General features: G+C 34.0%; 1 protein-coding gene across 4 annotated transcripts in view; it reads right to left on the reverse strand.

The window, feature by feature from the left end:
• CSMD3 (CUB and Sushi multiple domains 3) overlaps positions 1-20,648 on the reverse strand; it is a 600,129-nt gene that overhangs the window by 49,811 nt on the left and 529,670 nt on the right. For all 4 annotated transcript variants that reach the window (XM_061373410.1, XM_061373409.1, XM_061373412.1 and 1 more), the window contains 5 exons: positions 17,015-17,188; positions 14,181-14,354; positions 11,653-11,838; positions 6,882-7,055; positions 737-919 (listed from right to left, as the gene is read on the reverse strand). In XM_061373410.1, the coding sequence (XP_061229394.1) occupies positions 737-919; positions 6,882-7,055; positions 11,653-11,838; positions 14,181-14,354; positions 17,015-17,188 (891 nt within the window). The remainder of the gene's footprint in view (positions 1-736; positions 920-6,881; positions 7,056-11,652; positions 11,839-14,180; positions 14,355-17,014; positions 17,189-20,648) is intronic.

Below are 20,648 nucleotides of genomic sequence, written 5' to 3' on the forward strand. Positions count from 1 at the left end.
TTTTTTGAGGTAAAAATAATACCAAAATGATCTTAAAATGTGAAAGGGGTATTTCATTTTTGTAATACATAAGATCAAAGAAGAACAGCAGAAATTTCAGCTGGGTTAAGCATATCTCTTTAGATACCAGCATACAAACACACATATGTATTTATGTAAGGTCAGGTTGGCAATCATTCAGCATAAGGTTTTAAAATTAGATTATTTAAAACATATAATGTCGTCAACAGTAATAAAGTGGCAAGTAAGAGTACCGGTTCTCAAATGACTTTCTGCTTTTCAGGAAGCTTTTCTTTCAAAAGGAGTCTCTTGGGAATGAACTCCTAACAATGACATTTTCCTAAAACTCAGTTATTTTCTCTGAAATCCAAATGTATGCAAAAATTGAGTTCTAGAGGCCTTACCTATTTCCTTTTCTGGTTTTTTTTTTTTCTATTTTTTTTTTGTACTGGGTAACACAAATAGTTGATGCTGACACAAAATTAAGAATAAATAAGCAGTCCAGTACACTTTTTTTTACTCAAAACTTTGAAAACACGCAGTTTTCCTGCGGGTGCAGGGAGCTGATTTCAAATTTGTCACCTGACACCAAGCTATTGCTTTGGTGTAGTAACTTACAAGAAAAAATTGTCAGTTCAAAATCAACAGAATACCAAAAATGGGAATATAAAATTGGTCTTTTGATTACCATTTTTAACAAGACAGTTTAAAAATACAGGGATCCTCTGTGATTTACCTTTGCACTCTGGTTGTCTTCCTGTCCAACTTCCGTTTGTCAGACATGTCCTTTCTTCTGAGCCATGGAGGACATAGCCAATATCACAGCTGAAATGGACTGTGCTTTTAATTTTAAAATTGTTTTCTTCTCTAGACCCATGACCTGGGATACCTGGATCACCGCAAGAACCAGCTGTGTCACCTAGAAGTTAGAATGCAAAGATCAGAATAAATACAAAATATTATTATGACACTGCATTTAAAATAATGATTCTATACATTTATAAATAAATTTGTATTTATGGAAAAAAGAAACCATTTATATCTCAGTAGGTGTGAGTTCCTGTAATTACAAAATTACTGGATTCTCAAATAATTTCTTTGTACTTCTTTTATGTAAGTACAGAACAGAAATTGTAATTTTCTCAAGATTCCCCTTAGACCATGTTAAACTTTTGGTAATAGAATCAACAAGCAAGCAAAGGGAAACAAAAAAATAGCCAAACAAAATACCCTTGACAATTTTTCATTTGAAATAAATAATTCTGAGTGAAACCACAGTCTTGATCATAAAGATAATTTTCTTGTTTATCTATGCAGAATGTTCATATAATACTTCCTATTTTTATTGTATCATTAGAGTTGTAACAGTTTTATCAGTGAATGAAAGCTGTAGTCAACAATTTTATGTATATTTGACATGAAGAACTTCTCTGATTTATAGAGATGTTGAAAGTTCACTTCAAAGACTGCCTGACAGCTAAATCTCCCACAGCTAAAAATGTTTAAGCAAATTCTAAGATAGAGAGCTAATGTTTTCTACTGTTTTATATCAATGTCAAAATAATCAACAGTCATAATATTAATAATTATATCTAAGATTACACATCTAAATCATTTATTGTGGGAGCTTTTAGGAAGCTGTAGGTAACACTGTATTTGCACAGAAGGTCAGTTGTTCAAATTTTTTAGTATACTTAGGATCTGCTGTTTCATGTTTTTAAAGGTCTTTAAGATAGACTTCTATCTAATAAGAGATTAAAGTATATTGTATTACTGAGTTAGAACACAGAAGAGCTGAATTCTAGAGTCATTGGAGCTGCTCTGTTTGGACTTTCACCCACAGCATAGAGTTTTCCGTGAAACTTGCAAATAAACTGAACAGTCTTCTACACAAAAAAATGTTTCAAACATCAGAAAATTTTTCAGAATACATTTGCATTATTTTGTAGTTAGTTACACTAATGTAAGTAAGGAAGAAATATTTTGGGAATCTGCTAGAAGGCTTTAATTCAGCAACTGAAGAACATCATATTACACATCTATTCACATTCATGACAATTATTAAAAGATTTATGCAAATTTTGCAAAGAATGCCATATTTTTCTGGTGTTAATTTAACCTTAACTAGCAGTAATGAGGGAAGTTCTTACACAAAAATAGATAAAGTGGACTGCTCCAAGACCAAAAGCTACAAACTTGGTATCATAGGGTTCTATGGGAAGTTAGGACCCTGGAGTTGCAGATGCAGTGAAAAAAAGAGCTTCCCTTGCTTTGCTTGACACTGTTTGTCTGTAAACTATACTGTTGGAGTGACTGGATGAACACATCTCTTTACTAGCAAAAGCATGTACAGAACAGGTTTCTTTGCTTTGAGAATTACAGTGTCTGAGAAAATACTTGTTTTATTCAAATGCACTTTTGTCACTTAAGAAGGTAGTTCATGTGGCTGCCTGCAGTTTTGTAGGTCATGCTTACTCCTTTTTATTTCCTTTCATATAGGTCATGCTTTATTCTTTCCCTACAAAGTCATTGAAAACCAGCATAACCCTAAGCACCTCACAAGAGCTGATCTGCACCATTCCTTATAGGCTTATGGAAAGGAATATGCAGTCATGGAGCCTCAGTCTGAAGGTGTATCTGGAGAGTCAAAGAAAAGGCAGAACTTTGCTTGGAAATGCAAAAAAGAACAAACCTGGCAGATCATACTTATTCAACCCCTTTCTGAATCAGCTGACAAAGTAGGCTAATTGTGAACCACTCTCAATAATTTAGGAGACAATTTTATGATTGCTTAAGTTAAACAAGCTTCAACCAACACTTTTCACTTGAGAATAAGAAAGCTTATGTAAATACACGCCTATTACACTGTGAACAAAAGAGCATCTATGAGCAAAAGCTACATGGTCCTATGTATTTTAGCACTTTCAGAAAAAAACAAATTAAGTAAATATAAGAGTTAGCTGACTGGTTCAATATCACAGACTCAAAAGTGTAGGCTCTTCTCTGTTTATGCACTTCATTATGTGAAACTCATCAGTAAAGCAGCCTCCCAGTCCTGTTTAAAAATAAACTGTAAATAGTTACAAATTATTGTAAGTAAAAGATTTTGTAGGCTTTCAAAATACTTCATGTCTAAGCTACTCAGGTGACTTAACATCCCTCTAGTTTGAAAATAGTCTGCTACATATTTTTACAATAATTTTAAAGTGTCCTAGATCAAGGTATTTTTCTTTTTTAGGGGAATCTGTATCTTACATTTTCCAATATGATTTATTTAGACTATGAAGGTTTTGGAACCAGGACTATTCATTATGCTATATTTGTAAAAACTCTACAATAGCAGCTCAGTTTTCAGCAAGTTATTTGGCATTATGCCTAAAATAATTTTCAGATAAAAAAAATGAAAATAGGTTTTTTACTGTGCCAGCTATAAATTACATATTCCTCTTGTAAATGAAATCATGTGTTCCTTCCTAATGCGTAATTATTACTGTGAATTATTATTCTTGTAATCATAGGGAGGTCAACCACCAGCTCTTTTGATTGAAGGTTACAGAAATAATTTTTCTAAATGACTAATCACATCAGGAAGTCACAGAGATATACTCAATGATATCATAACGGAACAATTACTTGTTACCTCATGCAGAGATTCAACTAAGAGATTTTCAGACTCAGTTATGAGCCATCCTTTACCCACATGTGTAACAAATTCTCAGTTGGCATTTAATCTTAATGAAAAGGAGGATATTTAAGTAAGTAAGTAAGTATGTTACAAAACCATCTCTGCACTTAGAAGGAAATATAAGGTGGTGCAAATTTCTGACTCAGTGATGACCAGAAACTGCCCTTCTTAATGCTAACAGGAATCCATGAGACATGAAAATTCCTTCTTGCTCTAGGAAGTGAAACATAAAGTACCACGTGACAAATGGAAACTGTCTTATGGATGATGTGACAGAATCTGGTTACCTTATATTTGCAGACTTAGTATTTTCTCTTTGAATTCTTCCCTATATATTAAAAACACAAGTATGCTGTATTTTGTATCAGTTGAATGTCCTATATTATGTATTATTATTAATATCCAAGAAAAAATATAATTTTGAGGCTTTAATATGCATTAAAAATGAAGAAGCCAAGTTATTAAGGCTAACAGTGAAATCCAATGATGTTACATATTTCTAGATACAAAATATGGAAATTCTATATGGTAAACTGCAAATTACTTTAATATGAGAAAGCACTGGAGATAGATACACTCTTTGAAAACAGTGTATGATACACTTTGAAAAACAAAATCTCAAAGTTGTCCAAAGCTAGAACTATAGTTAGGTACTGTATAGCTACAGAAAACAACAGTTTGTATCTTGTCACAATTTGATTCGCTATGATTAACATTTAAATCTATGTCAAAGAAATGTTTCTACATGTATTGAGAAAAATTCATCAGCTCTGATTAAAATTTCATATATGTAGTGACAAAAATTGTCATTAGAAAAAAATAAAGGATTTTCATGTACCTCACATATGAATGCTTATGCCAAGATATTTGAACATTAAATTTAATAGCAGGATGATTATAGATTTATCATTAATTTATTTTCAGTAAGTTCCTTTGATGTTTACATTTTTCAGGGCTCCTATTTCTATTCTTGATATTCTTGTCTATTTTTTTTTAATTCACAAATTAATTTTTTTTCTTTACGAAAACTCTAAACAGCCTTAGATTTTATCTAAAGAGGAACTCTTTTTCCCCAAACAAATATCTATGTACACTAGCTATTTAAAAAAAAGATTAATCTATTTGAATTTGCAATTGACATAAATGTCTCATAATTTATTAAGTAATATTTAATATTAAATTTGATTTCTGGTACATAGCTCTAAATATCACAGGTTATAAATTCCTAATCTTTGTTCCCATTCTGGTATAATTTCCTCTGATTTTATTGATGGAATGTTAAGAAATTAAATTAGTTTTTCACATTTTCTATTTTCAGTCACATTTTAGGTTGTAAAAGAAGATTAGTGAAAGAAGAGGGATTCACAGAGCAAGATACTATTTATATTTTCTTTGCCTGCATCCACTTCCTAGAAATTTGCAGTGGAAGCTTCAGATACTGAAACTTCTTCCAACTATTTGGAATTTAGTGCAAGAAGCATCACTTAAATTTTTAAAAGCATATTCTGAAGCTGTAGCTGACATAATTGGTTTAGACCTGAATGAATTAAAGAGATCAAGGCAGGAGTTAAAAATAAGTTTTGGAATATGTGAGTATATGAGACCCCACCTGGAGTACTGTGTCCATTTCTGGGGTCCGCAGTTCAAGAAGGAAATAGACCTGTTAGAGCAGGTTCAGAGGGAGATCACAAAAAATTAGCATAGGGCTGGAACACCTCTCCGTGATAAAAGGCTGAGAAAGTTTTGGCTGTTTCATCTGGAGAAAGGAAAGCTTGAGGAAGACCTTACAGAAGCCTTTCAAGATATACAAAAATATAAGGAAGATGGTGAATTTTTATCAAGGCCCTTAGTGACAGGACAAGGGACAATTTTTTAAACTGAAATAAGGTAGCTTAGGTTAGAAATAAGGACGTTTTTTATAGGATGCATGTGGTGAGACACTGGAATGGGTTGCTGAGAGAAGCTGTGGATGCCCCACCCCTCGAAGTGTTCAAGGCCAGGTTGGATGGGGCTTTGAGCAACCTGGTCTAGTGGAAGGTGTCCCTATTCATTGCTAGGGGATTGGACTAGATGACCTTAAGAGGTTCCTTCCAACCCAAACTATTCTATGATCTAGTGGAAGATGTCTGGGGGCTTGAACTAGGTGATATTTAAAGACCTCTTCTGACCCAAACTATTTTATGGTTTCATGATTTACTAATGGTTACTGTAACGAATATCGGATTTTTAGTGTGAAGCTAGTAAAGCAGTATTGTCAGATTTGCACATCGGTTACTTTTCATCTCTTGATTTGCCATCGCTGTAACCCAAGAAAAATATGTGACACTTTTCTTCCTATCTATCTTCTGCCTTGAAGGATATCTAAATACACTGAATTGCGCTGGTCTCAGTAAGGTCCAAAACCCCACTGATTTCTTAAAACTATATAATGGAAACATGAGTATGACAAGAAAGAACCTCCTCCAGTATTTACTGAGAATTGAAACTGCTAATATGATTAAACCATGCTACAATCTATGTTTACATACTTAAAGAAATGGGATTTACTGAAATCCCAACTTGGACTTGTTTTTTTCACTTGATCACTGATTTTAAAGTGAATCAAACAAACTGTGAAGCAGACCATTTCTAAGCATCAGGTTGTTGAGAAAAACATAACTCAACTTCAGTGAAGGCTAATGCATTACAAGCATTAGATGGCATTCCCGCCCAAAACAATCTCCCTATCTTGAAATTATGTGGAGCCCACTTGGCCTCATAAAGATGGATCTATCATGCAATTAAGACATACCTGTGGTGTCATTAAGTCAGTAGATATTTTGCTAGTTAAAAAAATACTCAAGAAACTTATCATCTTCAAAAGATAAAGATGAAATATTTCCCCATGGAAATTAATACTTTGTAGAACTCACATAGGAAACATTTTCAAAATAAAATGGTTCCTTTAACATTGTACAGAATGTGCAATTTATTTTTTTTTATATGTGACTGAGAATGAGACATATACGTATGCCATTGAGAAAGCCTACTTCTTCCAAACTATTTTCTTGTTAGTAGTTTATACGTCTTTTTACTTCTATTGAGATAGTACTTCAGTTTTATATATGACTTTCCAGGTTTTAAAATGGCCTTCTGATAAAAATCAAAACAGATTCAAAGCAACTTCAGGACACAGTCGTTAATTCAAAAATATTACCTGAGCAATGAGGAAGAGATCCACTCCAGTGTCCGTTTAACTGACACGTGCGAGACGCCTGGCCTAACAGTGATCGTCTACCTGTGCAGGTATAATGAACAGTAGACCCAAACGTGTATTTATCTCCAGACAGGACTGCATTAGGAGGAACACCAGGATGGCCACAGTCAATCACTACAATGCATAATTATTGGAGATAAAAAAAGGTTATTATAACTGATCAAAAAGTTTATAGTTATGATTGTCATCACTCCATACATATACTTTGTGAAGAGACTGATATTTTTATGGTTTGGGGGTGGGGGCATATTATCTGATTGAAAATGCAAAACATATTACAGACCAGAAATTTTAAACGAATATTTGGAGATGTCAAAAAGGTATTTAATGTATAAACATTAATGTCAAATTACATTAAATCACTAGGATGAACTTTATGGCATGAGCACACACACACACAAGCACACACTCATGCATGTACTCTTCAGTGAAAAAATACAGGAAGACCATATCTGCCAAAGTCACTGACAAGGTAGAGAATATGCAGACCTTCATCTCTCATTGACAGGTCCCAAATAACTGGTCATGACTTCTATTATATCTATAAACAAAATCATTTTGCTGAATTTCACGTGAACCTTAATGCTAATATACTACATCTGAACTAATATACTAGTCTGGATCTACCTTCTTCTAGTTTAAAACCATTTCCCCTTGTCATGTCACTAAAGGCAGTACTAAAATGTCTGTCCCAACCTTTCTTATTAGCCCTCTTTAAGTGCTGAAATGTCACAATAAGGTCTCCCTGGAGCCTTCTCAGGCAAAACAACCCTAACTCTCTCAGTCTTTCTTCAGAGGAGTGGTGCTCCAGCCCTGTGTTCATTTTTGTGGCCCTCTTCTGAACCTGCTCCAACAGGTCTTTCATAAGCCAAGAACTCCAGAGCCAGATGCAGTACTGCAGGAGAAGTCTCACAAGAGCAGAAGAGAGGGGGAGAATCATCTCCCTTGACCTGCTGGTCACACTTCTCTTGATGAGCCCAAGGTGCAGTCAGCTTTCTGGGCTGTGAATGCACAGCTCATGACCAGCTTCCTATCGACCAGTTTCACCAAATTCTTCTCCACAGGGCTGCTCTCAATCCCTTCATCACACAGCCTGAATTGATACTGGGGGTTGCCCTGACCTCCAACTGCAGAACCTTACACTTGGCTTTGCTGAAACTCATGAGGTTTGCGTAGGCCCACTTCTCAAGCTTGCCCTCTGGATGCCACCCAGTCCCTTAGGCTGGTTAACTGCATCGCTCAGCCTGGTGGTGGCTGCAAAGTTGCTGAGGGTGCATTCAATCCCTCTATGTCATTGATGAAGATATTAAACATTACTGGTCCCAGTACAGACCTCTAAGGGACACCACCCGTCACTGATATTCATCTACACATTGAGCCACTGTTTGCTACCCTCTGTATGAGGTCATCCAACCAACTGAACAGTCCACCCATCAAATCCATCTTTTCAATTTAGAAGGATCTTGTGAGTGACTGTGTCAAAGGCCTTACAGAAGTGCAGGTAGATGATGCTCGTAGCTCTTCCCTTGTCCACTGATGTAGTCGTTCCATCTTAGAAGGCCACTAGATTGGTCCAGGCATGACTTGTTCTTTGTGAAGCCATGCTGGCTGTCTTGAATCACAGGAAGATGAGTTCCATGATTTTCACAGGCACAGAGGTGAGGCCGCCAGGTCAGTAGTTCCCAGGGTTGTCCTTTCTACCCTTCCTAAAAATGTGTGCAACTATCCCTCTGTATAGTCACCAGGGACTTGACATGACTGGCATGACTTGGAGAGTGGACTTACGGAGAGTGGTTTGGAAACTACACCAGCCAGCTCCCTCAGGACTTTTGGATGCATCTAGCCAGGTCCCATAGACTTAGGTCTATTCAGGTTCCTCAGGTAGTCATGAACCCCATTTCTCTTACAGTGTGGGGCACTTTTCTCCTCCAAGAAAATCCATCCACCCAAGAGGTTTGCAAAGAGAGGTTGTTAGTGAAGACTACGGCAAAAAAACCCCCAAAACAGTAGTTGTGTACCTCAGCCTTTTCCTCATCCATGGTTACCACTCTGACAGTTGTCTTCATTAGGGGCTGGGGTACACTTTCTTTGACCTTCCTTTTCTGGCTGACATACCCATTTAAGACCTCATTTTTCAGTAATGCCTTGGCCTTCCTGACTCCATCCCTCCAGGCAGCATTCCTGGTGCAGGATCCTTCCCAGAATGCCTCTCCCAGCTTCCACTGCCTTTGAATTTCCTTGCCTTTAGTTTGACCAGCAGGTCTCATCTCACCCATGCTGATATCTTGCCATCCTTTCCTGATTTTTTATGCCTGGGGATTAAGAACTCTCACATTCTACAGAAAATATCCTTAAATATCTACCAGCTGATCTCATCCTGTTACATCACATACCTGCCCAGTACCTTTTTATAGGTGTGTAAATTTAATTTTACATTAAGCTTTGATTCAAAGAACAAAGAAGAAAAATTAAAGAAAATAATATTATCAATCTTCAGAGTATGTAAAACATCAGGTCAAATGTTATTTTTTCAGTATTATGGATAATTATCCATCAATCTCTGTCACCCCAAAATCTCCCTTTGCTAAATAAATAAATAAATAAATCTGAAAAATATGCAAATAACTTTTTTGCCAATATGCCATTTCAATGGCTGTTTCTTTTTCGCTAAACCCCCTAACCCTTAAGTCCCCAAACCAAATTACACAGTTAATACTGATAATGGATGTGGTATATAACATTCTGGAAAAACAGAAAGAAGTGCAAATTCACATCTGCTTCTGGTCAACTATGATGACATACCAGTAAAATTACAGCATTATTAGTTTAAAGCCTGAGTAAATATACAAATGTTCCATTAAATGAAATGTTATACCCTAATTCTTGGGTATTGAATTAAAAAGTAGACTCAAGGGTTTTTTAATCTGTATAGTTGTCAGCAGTTTTTATCATTCTATCTGACAGGTATGAATGTCTGTATATGTCATATTGTGAGGGAGGAAATGTCAGAACAAGGTGCTGCAATAGATTTATCAAGAGGATGGCACACACACACACGAGTAAAAAACTAGCCTGTATTATTTGGAGATTTCAAGCTTTGAAGGTGTGAACTGTGTGCACTCACATCTCAGCAGCTTAAGAATAACAAATCAGAGCATGTTTATCAGACCTAAATCATGGCCACATGTAATCAAATAGTGTTTGTCCTTGGAAGTCTTTAATTAAAAGACAGAATGGAAATGGCATTGTGATCCAGAACAATGCTGAATTCTGCTTCTTACAGGATTAACAGAAACTAGCACTCTAGCTACAACACATTTCAAAGGAATTGAGCCCCTTCACAAGTGAACATCTTTTCTCTTGTTACCGTGTCTCTTCTCCATTACTCTAGCGATATTTCAAAAAAAGATCTGTTCTTTGGAACCAGTTAGAGAGAGACTGAAATCCAGCTACATCAAAAATAATCCAACTTTGGTCAAAGGATAACATCTAGCAAACTTTCCACCTCTTTTCCATTGCTCTTATAGTGGAAAAATGTGTAGACTACTACATGACTGTGCTGCATATGTCCAAGAGGGAAACAATTTAAAATACACTCCAGAAGCTGAAAGGTTCTTATAAAAAAAAATAGTCAATAGATGCATAAGAATCAGTTTTAATAAGTTTTATGATTATTAAATATCCTGGATAGTGCCTATGTTAGAATTCATTGACCTTTCTGTATAAATTATACAAATAAATCTAAGGATACCCTTTCAAAAGTACACATAGCACTCTTACTCCCAAAGGTCAGGTTAAAACAACAATAAAGTCTATATTATCAAATTATCTGTGACAATTTTGAAAGAAGGCTAGGAAATAAAAATACAAAAATATAAAGAAGAAATGTCTGTACCTTTGGTTTTAGGTTTTCTTTCACTTTGGGGACGTGTTACTAGTAAGTAATATCTATATTTCTGAAACTGTAATGTTAGCTTAAAATTTAATGTGAAACTGTTAAACTCATTTTTATAAGCTTAACTGTGACTTGCACTCAAGCTATTTATTCTACCAAAGAATGGGACAACCTCCAGAACCAAGTGTATTAACAGCAATAACAAAGTTTCAGGGGAGTTTATTTATTTGTTTATTTATTTATTTATTTAAAGAGAGAGAGAAAAAACAGAATTGGAAAACCTTCAGTTAAGAACTAATTTTGCAAATAATCAGTCCATGAATCCTAAATAAGGAACCCTTAGCCTGTTTTCTGCTTTAATCTCTAGAAAATAAAGATTTCAGCCTTTCTCAGAGAAAAAAAATTGATCTTAAAGCAGAATTTTTTTTCACAGACATACAGAATGCTGGGTAAGCCAGCTGTCCCAGACAATAAAAAACATATGAAACATTTATGGATGTATCTACATCACAGTTGCAAAGTTGTCCATGAAAAGCCAGAACAAAACCCACCTGCTCTTGCTGATCCCCTTGCCTTAGTGGATCACATGACTATGATGTTCAGGTACATAATTCAGAGATGTTTGTTTCATTTCCCAAAATTTTTCTAAGAATATAACTGCACTACTTCAGCTGCTACTAAGACGTTCCATCATTACTGCACACACACAAATGTATATGATTATTTTAGTTGTTATGGGACTGATGGAAACGTTATGTAAATTAATACCTTTTCTGGTCCACATTCTTTGTAGAAACATACACATTATCTACTTACTAATGCATTCAGGCAGAGGTTTGTCCCAGTGGCCATTTGGCTGACAAATTAAAACTGAAGAGCCAAATAAAAAATAACCAGGATTACAGTCATAAAATACCACTGTGCCATACGTGAAATTTCCATGTTCAATTTTACTTTCTCTTATAGAATTTGCAGGAATTCCAGGATCAGAACAATTGACCACTAAAAAAAAACAAGAGCACAGACTTCAGTCATACAATCTACTAAAATGGCCTTTAAATGGTCTCTCTTTATTTCTATGAGAAACTTTCAACATGTTGCTACCCTGATTTTATATTTAATGATACTGAATTAGGAAGATAATATGAAACCAGGAGATGCTAAACTCAGAGCAAATGAAAGGAAATGCTTCTTCACAGAACGTGATGATGCTGTAAAAGTATTAGCCACGAACAGTGACCAGACATATCAACATATTCAATTTATACCCTTTTATAAGCTACTGCCCACAGCTGGAAGGCTAGACATGCCTCTGGTCTAACCCAAACAGCCATGAAAACATGTTCCTATATTAACATTTTGATAATGAAGCACCTTTGAGGCAGGTGCTTTCAGCTAGAGGGCACATGGTCAGTTAGGTAAGACTGTGGTGCTCCTACCAGAACAGGGAAATACCCCAGCAAATGGGTATGTGCTTTTTTTAAAAACAAGGTATACTTTGATGGTTAAGAATACTGATGGACTTTTCTGAGTCTACAATTTAAGATTCATATGTTTGAAAATATCAATGAAGATTTTTATTTGATTGATTGACTGTTTTTTTTTTTTTTCCTTTTTTTTTTTTTTTTTTGATACATACAGCTAGTGAGGGGACTATAATACTCATTATGGGGGTCATGAAGATTTTTTTAGAAGTTTCCATGCAATAGACTCCTCTGGTCAAGTAAACACATCATCACCTACTCAAAAAACTACTTACTCTAGAAAACTACAGTTCATGTAAAAATTACTATCCCTATATCCTTATAATCAGTTTCATGTTTATACGCATAGATGTGTATGTACCTGTGTACAAATATATATATTTCTGTATGTGCATGAATGTTTGTATATAAAAATATCAGAATATGCTGAAAATCTTTGTAATCTAAAAAGAAATAAAGCATTTGTTAGATGCAATTTTAAATCCTTTTTCCTATCTATATCACTCAATACAGTTATTTTACAGCTCACCTATTTCTCTCTAGTCATTACTCTAAATGTTGGAGTCTGCTTGTGTAAGACTCCTAGGAGTTCTCAATTATTGGTACCACAAGACTAGAATAGATACATTTTTCAAGGATAGAAATAACTTCCTAGCATCTGGACTGACAATGAGGTTTATTGGGTACCCTTAATACATGGTATGTGTTTAGTATGGCAAATTAAAAAAAAACAAACTTCTCATCAAAAAGGGTCCTTGGAAATTTAAGTTCTATAAACTATTTGGCAATATCATTTAAGGCAAAGTGATCAAAGGAAAGTGGAGAACACCTACTGGAAGGAAAATACAGTAAATAACATTGCTATAAATACATAACATGACCTAGGCTGTATACAGGTAAAAGTCCATAGAAACTGCTGGGAAGATGCTGAAAAACAATCAGCACAATTTCTGCATTTGTGTAATCAGGTTACAGGAAAAAAGTACATTTTTCTAAATTAGAACAATTAAAATATTCAAAAAACACATAACAACAGACTTTAAATGGATAATGACATTAAAACCTTTATAGAAGTGCTTATGAAAACTCAAACAAAAATTATTTCACGTATGTTTATTTTCAGTGGAATAATTGTAAATATAATATCCAGAAGTGTTGATAACCAACCTTAATGGATTATGTTAACGAATTAGAATAAAAATTTTAAAATGTAAGGTAAGTGGTCAGCTCACTGGAAATGAAAAAACATGTTTTCTTATGCAACTATTAGAACTACATCAGCTAAAAATGCAGGGAACATTATTCTGGGACTCAAGCTCTTCATTATCGCTGTATAATTTCTCTTAAGGAACTTGTAGAAAACAATTGAAAAAAAATGAATACCAACCAAAGAAACATAATGGGTTAAAACTTAAACAGAGGAAGTTTAGATTGGATATAAGGAAGAAATTCTTTCCTGTTAGGGTGGTGAGGCACTGGAATAGGTTGCCCAGGGAGGTTGTGAGTGCTTCATCCGTGGCAGTGTTCAAGGCCAGGTTGGACGAGGCCTTGGGTGATATGGTTTAGAGCGAGGTGTCCCTGCCCATGGCAGGGGGGTTGGAACTTGATAATTTTAAGGTCCTTTCCAACCCTAACTATTCTATGATTCTATGAAGAAAGTTTCTCTGCAACAGTTATCCTGGCAATGTGAATGTAGAACAAACCTAACTGAAAAATAATAGAATCATGAAACATCTCTAATAATTTAATGCCTGTTAGTAAGGGAGGTTTAATTTTTTTCTTGATAGAGTCCCTTTGCCTTCAGGTTATTTTTCACGTTAATTTTCCATCTAAGTTTGAAATCTGTAAATGCATTCTTACCTTTGCATATTGGAGGTGGGTGGCTCCACTGCCTATTAGCCTGACACTGTGCTTTCATTGGTCCTTGCATAACATATCCAGTATTACATGAGAATGTCACAACGTCATTGAAGTTGAAACCATTTCCACTTGTTCTTCCATAAATAGGACTACCAGGGTGACCACAGCTAACGGCTAGCATAGCACAAAACAAAGAAACAAAGTGCATGTTGCTATCACTTCTCATGCTTTAACAGATAATCATTATTATCACTAGATAATACTATTTAAAAGTTTGATATTCTAAGATACTGAGTACTTTCCATGAAAGACTCACATTTCTCTGTAGTGAATAAGAACTAAGACATATATTAGAAAATGTTTGAGCACTTATTTAAATATGTAAATAAACTGAATAGAATTTGCCACGCAGAATGAAGAAAGCTTTTCTGAAGAATCAGAAGAAAGCAAGCACTTGATTTTCACTACATATAGCCTGAAATTAAAAGGAAGTATTTCAGTGAATTACTTCTTCAGGTATTATTTCTTACAAATATGTCCTAGTATCAACTCACTCTGTTTTATCTTTCCAGCTTCAGTACTTAGTGAAGTTATAAAATTATGACTAGATATATGACTAGACAAGTATCACAATGACTATGGGCACTTGTATTTATAAAGAAGGTAAAATTTCTTTTTTGTGCCCACAAAAACCAGATGCAAAAATAGTAAGGAAAAGAAAACATACCCTAATTTTATAAAAGTAATTAAAAAAGTGCAGAAATATTTTTCCATATTCCAACAAACCAGTTGTTAATAAATAACATGCTCATCAATAATTTTAAATGAAAAAAAGAATAAATTATTTAAATAAATTTTTTTATCACTTTAAAAACCATATTTCTTTTTTTTCTAAATTAATTTTTTTAGGTCTAACAATGTACGTCCTTTTTCTCTGTGTACAAAAGACTCATCATGATAACTCTAAAGGAAACTCACTAATATAAACTAAATAATTTTTTTAACAACACGAAACTGAAAATGATCCTTCAGAATAAGTATAGCATGCAGGCCAATCACAGAATAATTTATGAAGTCAAATTGAATACTGTATGTTTTACTAACACCATCATTTTTTAAATTAAATATATTATCTTTATGTTACTGGTAACAGAAATTTTTATATAAGCAATTGCATTTTTTTCCCCCACGAGAGTAATTGGAATCACACACTGAACTGCTAACATTCATAATACTGTCAGGCAAAAATATGCATTCAGCCTACAGAGATTTTTTTTAAGGAAAATATAATGACAATAACAATTATTCTTTTGAAAACAGAAGTATGAAAGTGCATAAAATTTTGATTAATACACATGCATGTTCAATAGCAATATACAACAGTAGCAATATGTCTGCCCACTGTATGAGCAAGAATGATGAATCCAAAAGTGAAAAGGTCAGAACTGTTAATTTTAAAAACATCTCAAAATTCAATTAAATAATCTAAAGTTAAATCACAAAATGCAAGAGTATTTTTCTACACATCATTTGAACCTTTGATCTGAAGTGGAGCTGCTCCTGATTAGTAAAGATAAATGCAGCTGCTGTTTATAGCAGCCTTTATGCACATATAAGGTCTTTCCTAAACCTTGTGTCCTTTTCTGAAGTGATATATTGCACATTCTCCTGTATTCACAGAAGCAGCATCCATTTGATTAGAGAATACATTCATCTTTCTCTGCTGTTTGCACATCCAAAATGCACTTTTTTTTTTCACTAATTCAGTTCTAAAATTGATGTTAATATTTTAATTTAGAAATTATTAACAATGTCTAATTTTATTGCCTTAAAAGTTAACTATAAAGAAGTGTGCTGATCTGAAATGTAATATAAAGAAGTAATGATCTATTACTATTTCATAAAGTGAAAATAAAATTAAGAAATACAATTATTTTAGTAGTTTTATGTACATCTACTTCTCTGTAAAACAAAGTAAAGAGTGAGTGGTAAGGGTAAAAAACTAACATTGTACTTTATGATTCATCATTCAACTAGTTTCTGATACAAAAATGTAGGTGTAAAAACAGAATATTTGCAGGTCGACTAATACATTTTCAATACACTGATATTAATGAACCTGAAGTAATGAAACATAATTGTAATTTCCTTGAGAATCCTTCAAGAACTCTCCAATTTTCCGAACTGGAACGCAGCTTCTTTTTTTTTTCTTTTTTTTGTTACTGCTTAATGTGATACGTTGAAATACTTATCACACAAAAGGAGCCTCATTACCAAAACGCAAAATTCATGCTAAAAAAGCCAAAACCAGAGAACAAAGTAAACCTGTATAGACAAAAAACCAAACCAAACCAAAACAAAACAAACAAAACCAGTGTGTTTGTTGCAACAAACATTTTAATAATCAGTGCTGATGTTGTAATTCAAGATTATCTACTTATCTAACAACAGCAATGAAAGTCAATGTACATTCAGTATTTCCAAAAGCCACTAAGGAACATGAAGACATTTTCAAAATTGAATACTTGGATACCTAAGTCCCATCACTTTTTGAATAAACTCCATATTCATATATAAACCACAGGTATTTAGTAGCCAAAAGAAGCAATGGAAATTTTAAGTGATAACACAGAACTTCATCTGATAGATGAATCACAGATTTGAGGTGGCTACATAATTCTGAGGATCTGTTTTAAATCTTCTGGGGGGTGGAGGGTGCAGAAAGGAGTTTGGGTTTTTTTCAAATGAATACCAAGTTGCAAAGTAAGTCCTCATCTTGCCTGACACAGACATTTCTGTAATATGGACCAGGATGTGTTGCCATGCTTACTTACGCACACAGGATGGAAGCTGACCAGACCAGTTATGATCCTGTTGACATATACGTACAGAAGAACCAATCAACCGAAACCCAGGACTGCACTGATATACAACTGTGTCTCTATATCCGTAATTTTCTCCAATTACTTGACCATTGACTATAAGATCTGGAATACCACAGTGACCAGCTATATTTTTGCAAAGTAAAAAAAAAAACACAAAGAAAAATTTCTTAGTAAATATGCCAGATAAATTTTTAACTATACTTAATTAAAACAAAAAAATGGTGAACAGCTTTGACTTTTCTATTTCATTCAAGAGTTTATTTTTATTAATTTAGGGAAGCCTGATAGAATGCAATTACTTAAGTAGAAATGTACACATATAAAAAATAAAAAAAAGACACTGTATTAAAAACGTTAAATGTCATATATGTTATTAAATTTATTTTTAAAAATGTGAGTAAATCCTATTTATTAAAACTTTTATAATTCTATATTATTTCCCTTAGTTTTCTTTTGATTAAAATTAAACTCAATAAAGTTAGCATTACACAACTCCATATTTAAATTAAAATTAAAAATACATATAAGCACAAATAAAAATAATAACTTGAACAATATATTGCTGGAATCTGACTCTGTATTGACTTGCATTTTATTTTCCTATTGATCTCAGAGGAATCCCGAAAAAGATTAACACATTTGGGTTACAGACAGTCAGTGCAGCTAGATCCAAATGCACTGCAACTAAAAAAACATTGTATGTCTTGTCATAAACTTCTACCTTTATTCTCAAAATACAATAATTTTTTTAATTTATACCACCAAAGTCACAGATAGACAGTTAATCCAGAGTGAGTCTGGGAAAAAAATGGACCATGTGTCATTTGTTATTATTTTCCTTAATGAACTCTGGAAAATGGACACTACTCTTCAGCAAATAATGTGGTAGTGCAAAATCCTCTGAGAGTGGTTGACCTCATGAAGACTGTGTCATATGGCAGGGAAGTCACTGCAAAACCAACTATGCAAGCAAGAAAAACAACCAGTGTTTCATCTAGTACTTTAGTGAAAAAGAAATATTACCAACCACCCAAATTTCTCTGTTCTCCTTTTCTCCACTACTTCCCTTCTTCCCGCCCAAACAAATCTCCAAAACATGGGTCTGACAATAAGAAAGGACATTTAGCAGCAGTATAGTTTGGATTGTTTTTCCCCTTTGATCTTTTAAGCATTTATAGTACTCTGGTGTAATTTTCAGCATTTTGCCTCAGTCTTTCAGGGCTGGAAACTTCCCATATTAAAAAAAAAAAAAATAGAATAAAAAAGAAAAAAAAAAGAATAAAAGAAAAAAAATACCCACCCCCCCAAAAAAAAAAAAGTTTTTGTTATAACTTGCATCTGTCAGCTTAAGCTTTGTATAGTATTTCAGCATATGAATGTCAGAATTTACAGTAGAGGTAGAACATGACAATTCACACTTATTAAATTGATGAGTACAATTTGGCTTCATCATTAAGAATGGGAGTCCAAATCTGGTACTGTTCAAGGGTATATTCTACCCTTGTTTGCTACTTCCCTATTTCCTTCATTGTTCAATAAGGACAAGGAATACTTGAAATTTGCTTGATGTTTTCTGAGATAAGATGGCATATTAAAAGTTTATATTTTTTTTGTCAAAGTACTTCTTGATTCTCCAGGGAAGTCATAATCTGTTTAGTACGTAGCAGACTTTATTGAACATGCCATAAAGAACCCAATTTCCCTACCCTATTACATTTGTTATGATGAATGGGACTAACTGTATGAGGAGGAGAAACTGAAGTTCATCTAGACAGTTTGCAGTAATTCAGGCCATGTTCAAGGAACTATTTTTGCATTTAATTACAATGTTTGGCTTGGTTCTTAATTAAGATTTTAGTACTGCTTTATGGCAGTGAAGTGGAAGCAGAATACATCACCAGAAAGGTCAAGCACTGTTTCCTGTGCAGAGGGAATAAACCTGAAGTAATTCAGCACATCAGGTGACTAATATTGCAATGTGTGCTCATTACAATATTCCAGTACTTAAAGGACAGGTACAAAGAGGGTGGAAGCTCTCTCTTCACAAGGAGAGGACAAGGGCCAATGGGTACAAGTTGCACTGGGAGAGGTTTCAGCTTGACACAAGAAAGAATTTTTTATAGTAAGAACAAACATTCACTGTAATAACCTCCACAAGAATGTGATGCAGTCCCCATCACTGTGAGTTTTCCAGATGTGACTGAACAGGGTGCTAGATAATCCCATCTCAGCTCCTCTTCCCCGGAAAAGTTGGACCATATGTTCTTTTGAGGTCCCTTCCAACTTGGGCTATAATTCTATTACTTCCTCTGCTTCCTTTATTTTTTCCCACTCTGTAGAACAATTACATATTTGGAGTGCTACCTATACTGCATGTCTAATTGTGAACTAGTCACTATTAGTAAAGAAGTGTATATATTTTAAATAGTAGAGCCTATGCCTATCCCTGTGTAAGGTTTCTAAACTGAAAAAAAAAAATCTAAATGCATGGAGAATATTATAAAACTGCAGCTCTGTAATAACAGAATTCTAAATCAGCTTACTGTAACAGTGTTAAGGAATTAAATATCATTTAAAACAAGGATATGCCAGACTTCTGACAGGTTTTTCATCTAAAAAAAATAAAATAAAACTAAATACAATAAAACAAATAACATTTGGGATTTGAAGGATTTGTATGCAGTTTTTATTCTGCTTTTCAGGAGAGGTTTTGTCTGATTGAGAGACATAAAAAAAATTCAAAACAAACAGCACCGCACCCACCAAAACAAAACTGTGGGTTCATCCCTATTTCTTTCATTTTAAAAATTGAACAAATCTGTCATGCAGGTGCATGTGGAAAGCAATTCAGTGTGTTTTCTTCTGCAAGTGTGTGTAATGCTATATATAGTTCCTGTTAAGAGAACCTGTGAGAACATTAAATTTCCACTAATTTATGCAGTTGAATAAATTCACTAAGTTGTCATGAAGTCAGAGATTCATTCATATTTTGCATAAGTTTTTTGTTTGTTTGCTTTATTTTCCCATTCTATTTCATCCATCTAGAGAACTGGTCTCCCTCAGAGGAAATAGATCTTCCACTTATAATACTTGCTATCACTACTAATGTAATATCAATTAAAAAAATAGAGGAAGGAAAAAAAAAAGCCCTAACCCTTAAGACAACAACAACAACAACAACAACAAAAACAACAAAAAAAAACCCCGCTACTATCCATCCATATCTTAAAAACTGTTACTTAATTACTCTTCCATTCTATTCTGGCTCTGTTGTGTTTCTTCTAAAAGCAAGGTGTTTATTTATTTTTCTCATTACTGTTAGTGGAAATCTTCCCTTTTGACATTTTTCTCTTAAGGTACCTGAGAAGAAAAGAATTTTAAAATGTTCCTTATACATTAAGGATATTCTTATATTCATTATTGCATATCCTGGTAGTTTTCATGGTCAATTCTGCTGTTGTTTTTCAGGACTTCCATTTGTGACAAATAAAGATGTTTATTTCCTGTTAAATGAGTTTCTGAAGCCTGTGATACTTTTCTTTTTGTATTATGTGTTTGCATGTAGCTGTATATATACACATAT

This window comes from Neopsephotus bourkii, unplaced genomic scaffold (assembly GCF_033783945.1).
Source record: "Neopsephotus bourkii isolate Nb327-2 ecotype Australia unplaced genomic scaffold, CSIRO-AGI_Nbou_v1 NB_1630, whole genome shotgun sequence".
Taxonomy (NCBI): Eukaryota; Metazoa; Chordata; class Aves; order Psittaciformes; family Psittacidae; genus Neopsephotus; species Neopsephotus bourkii.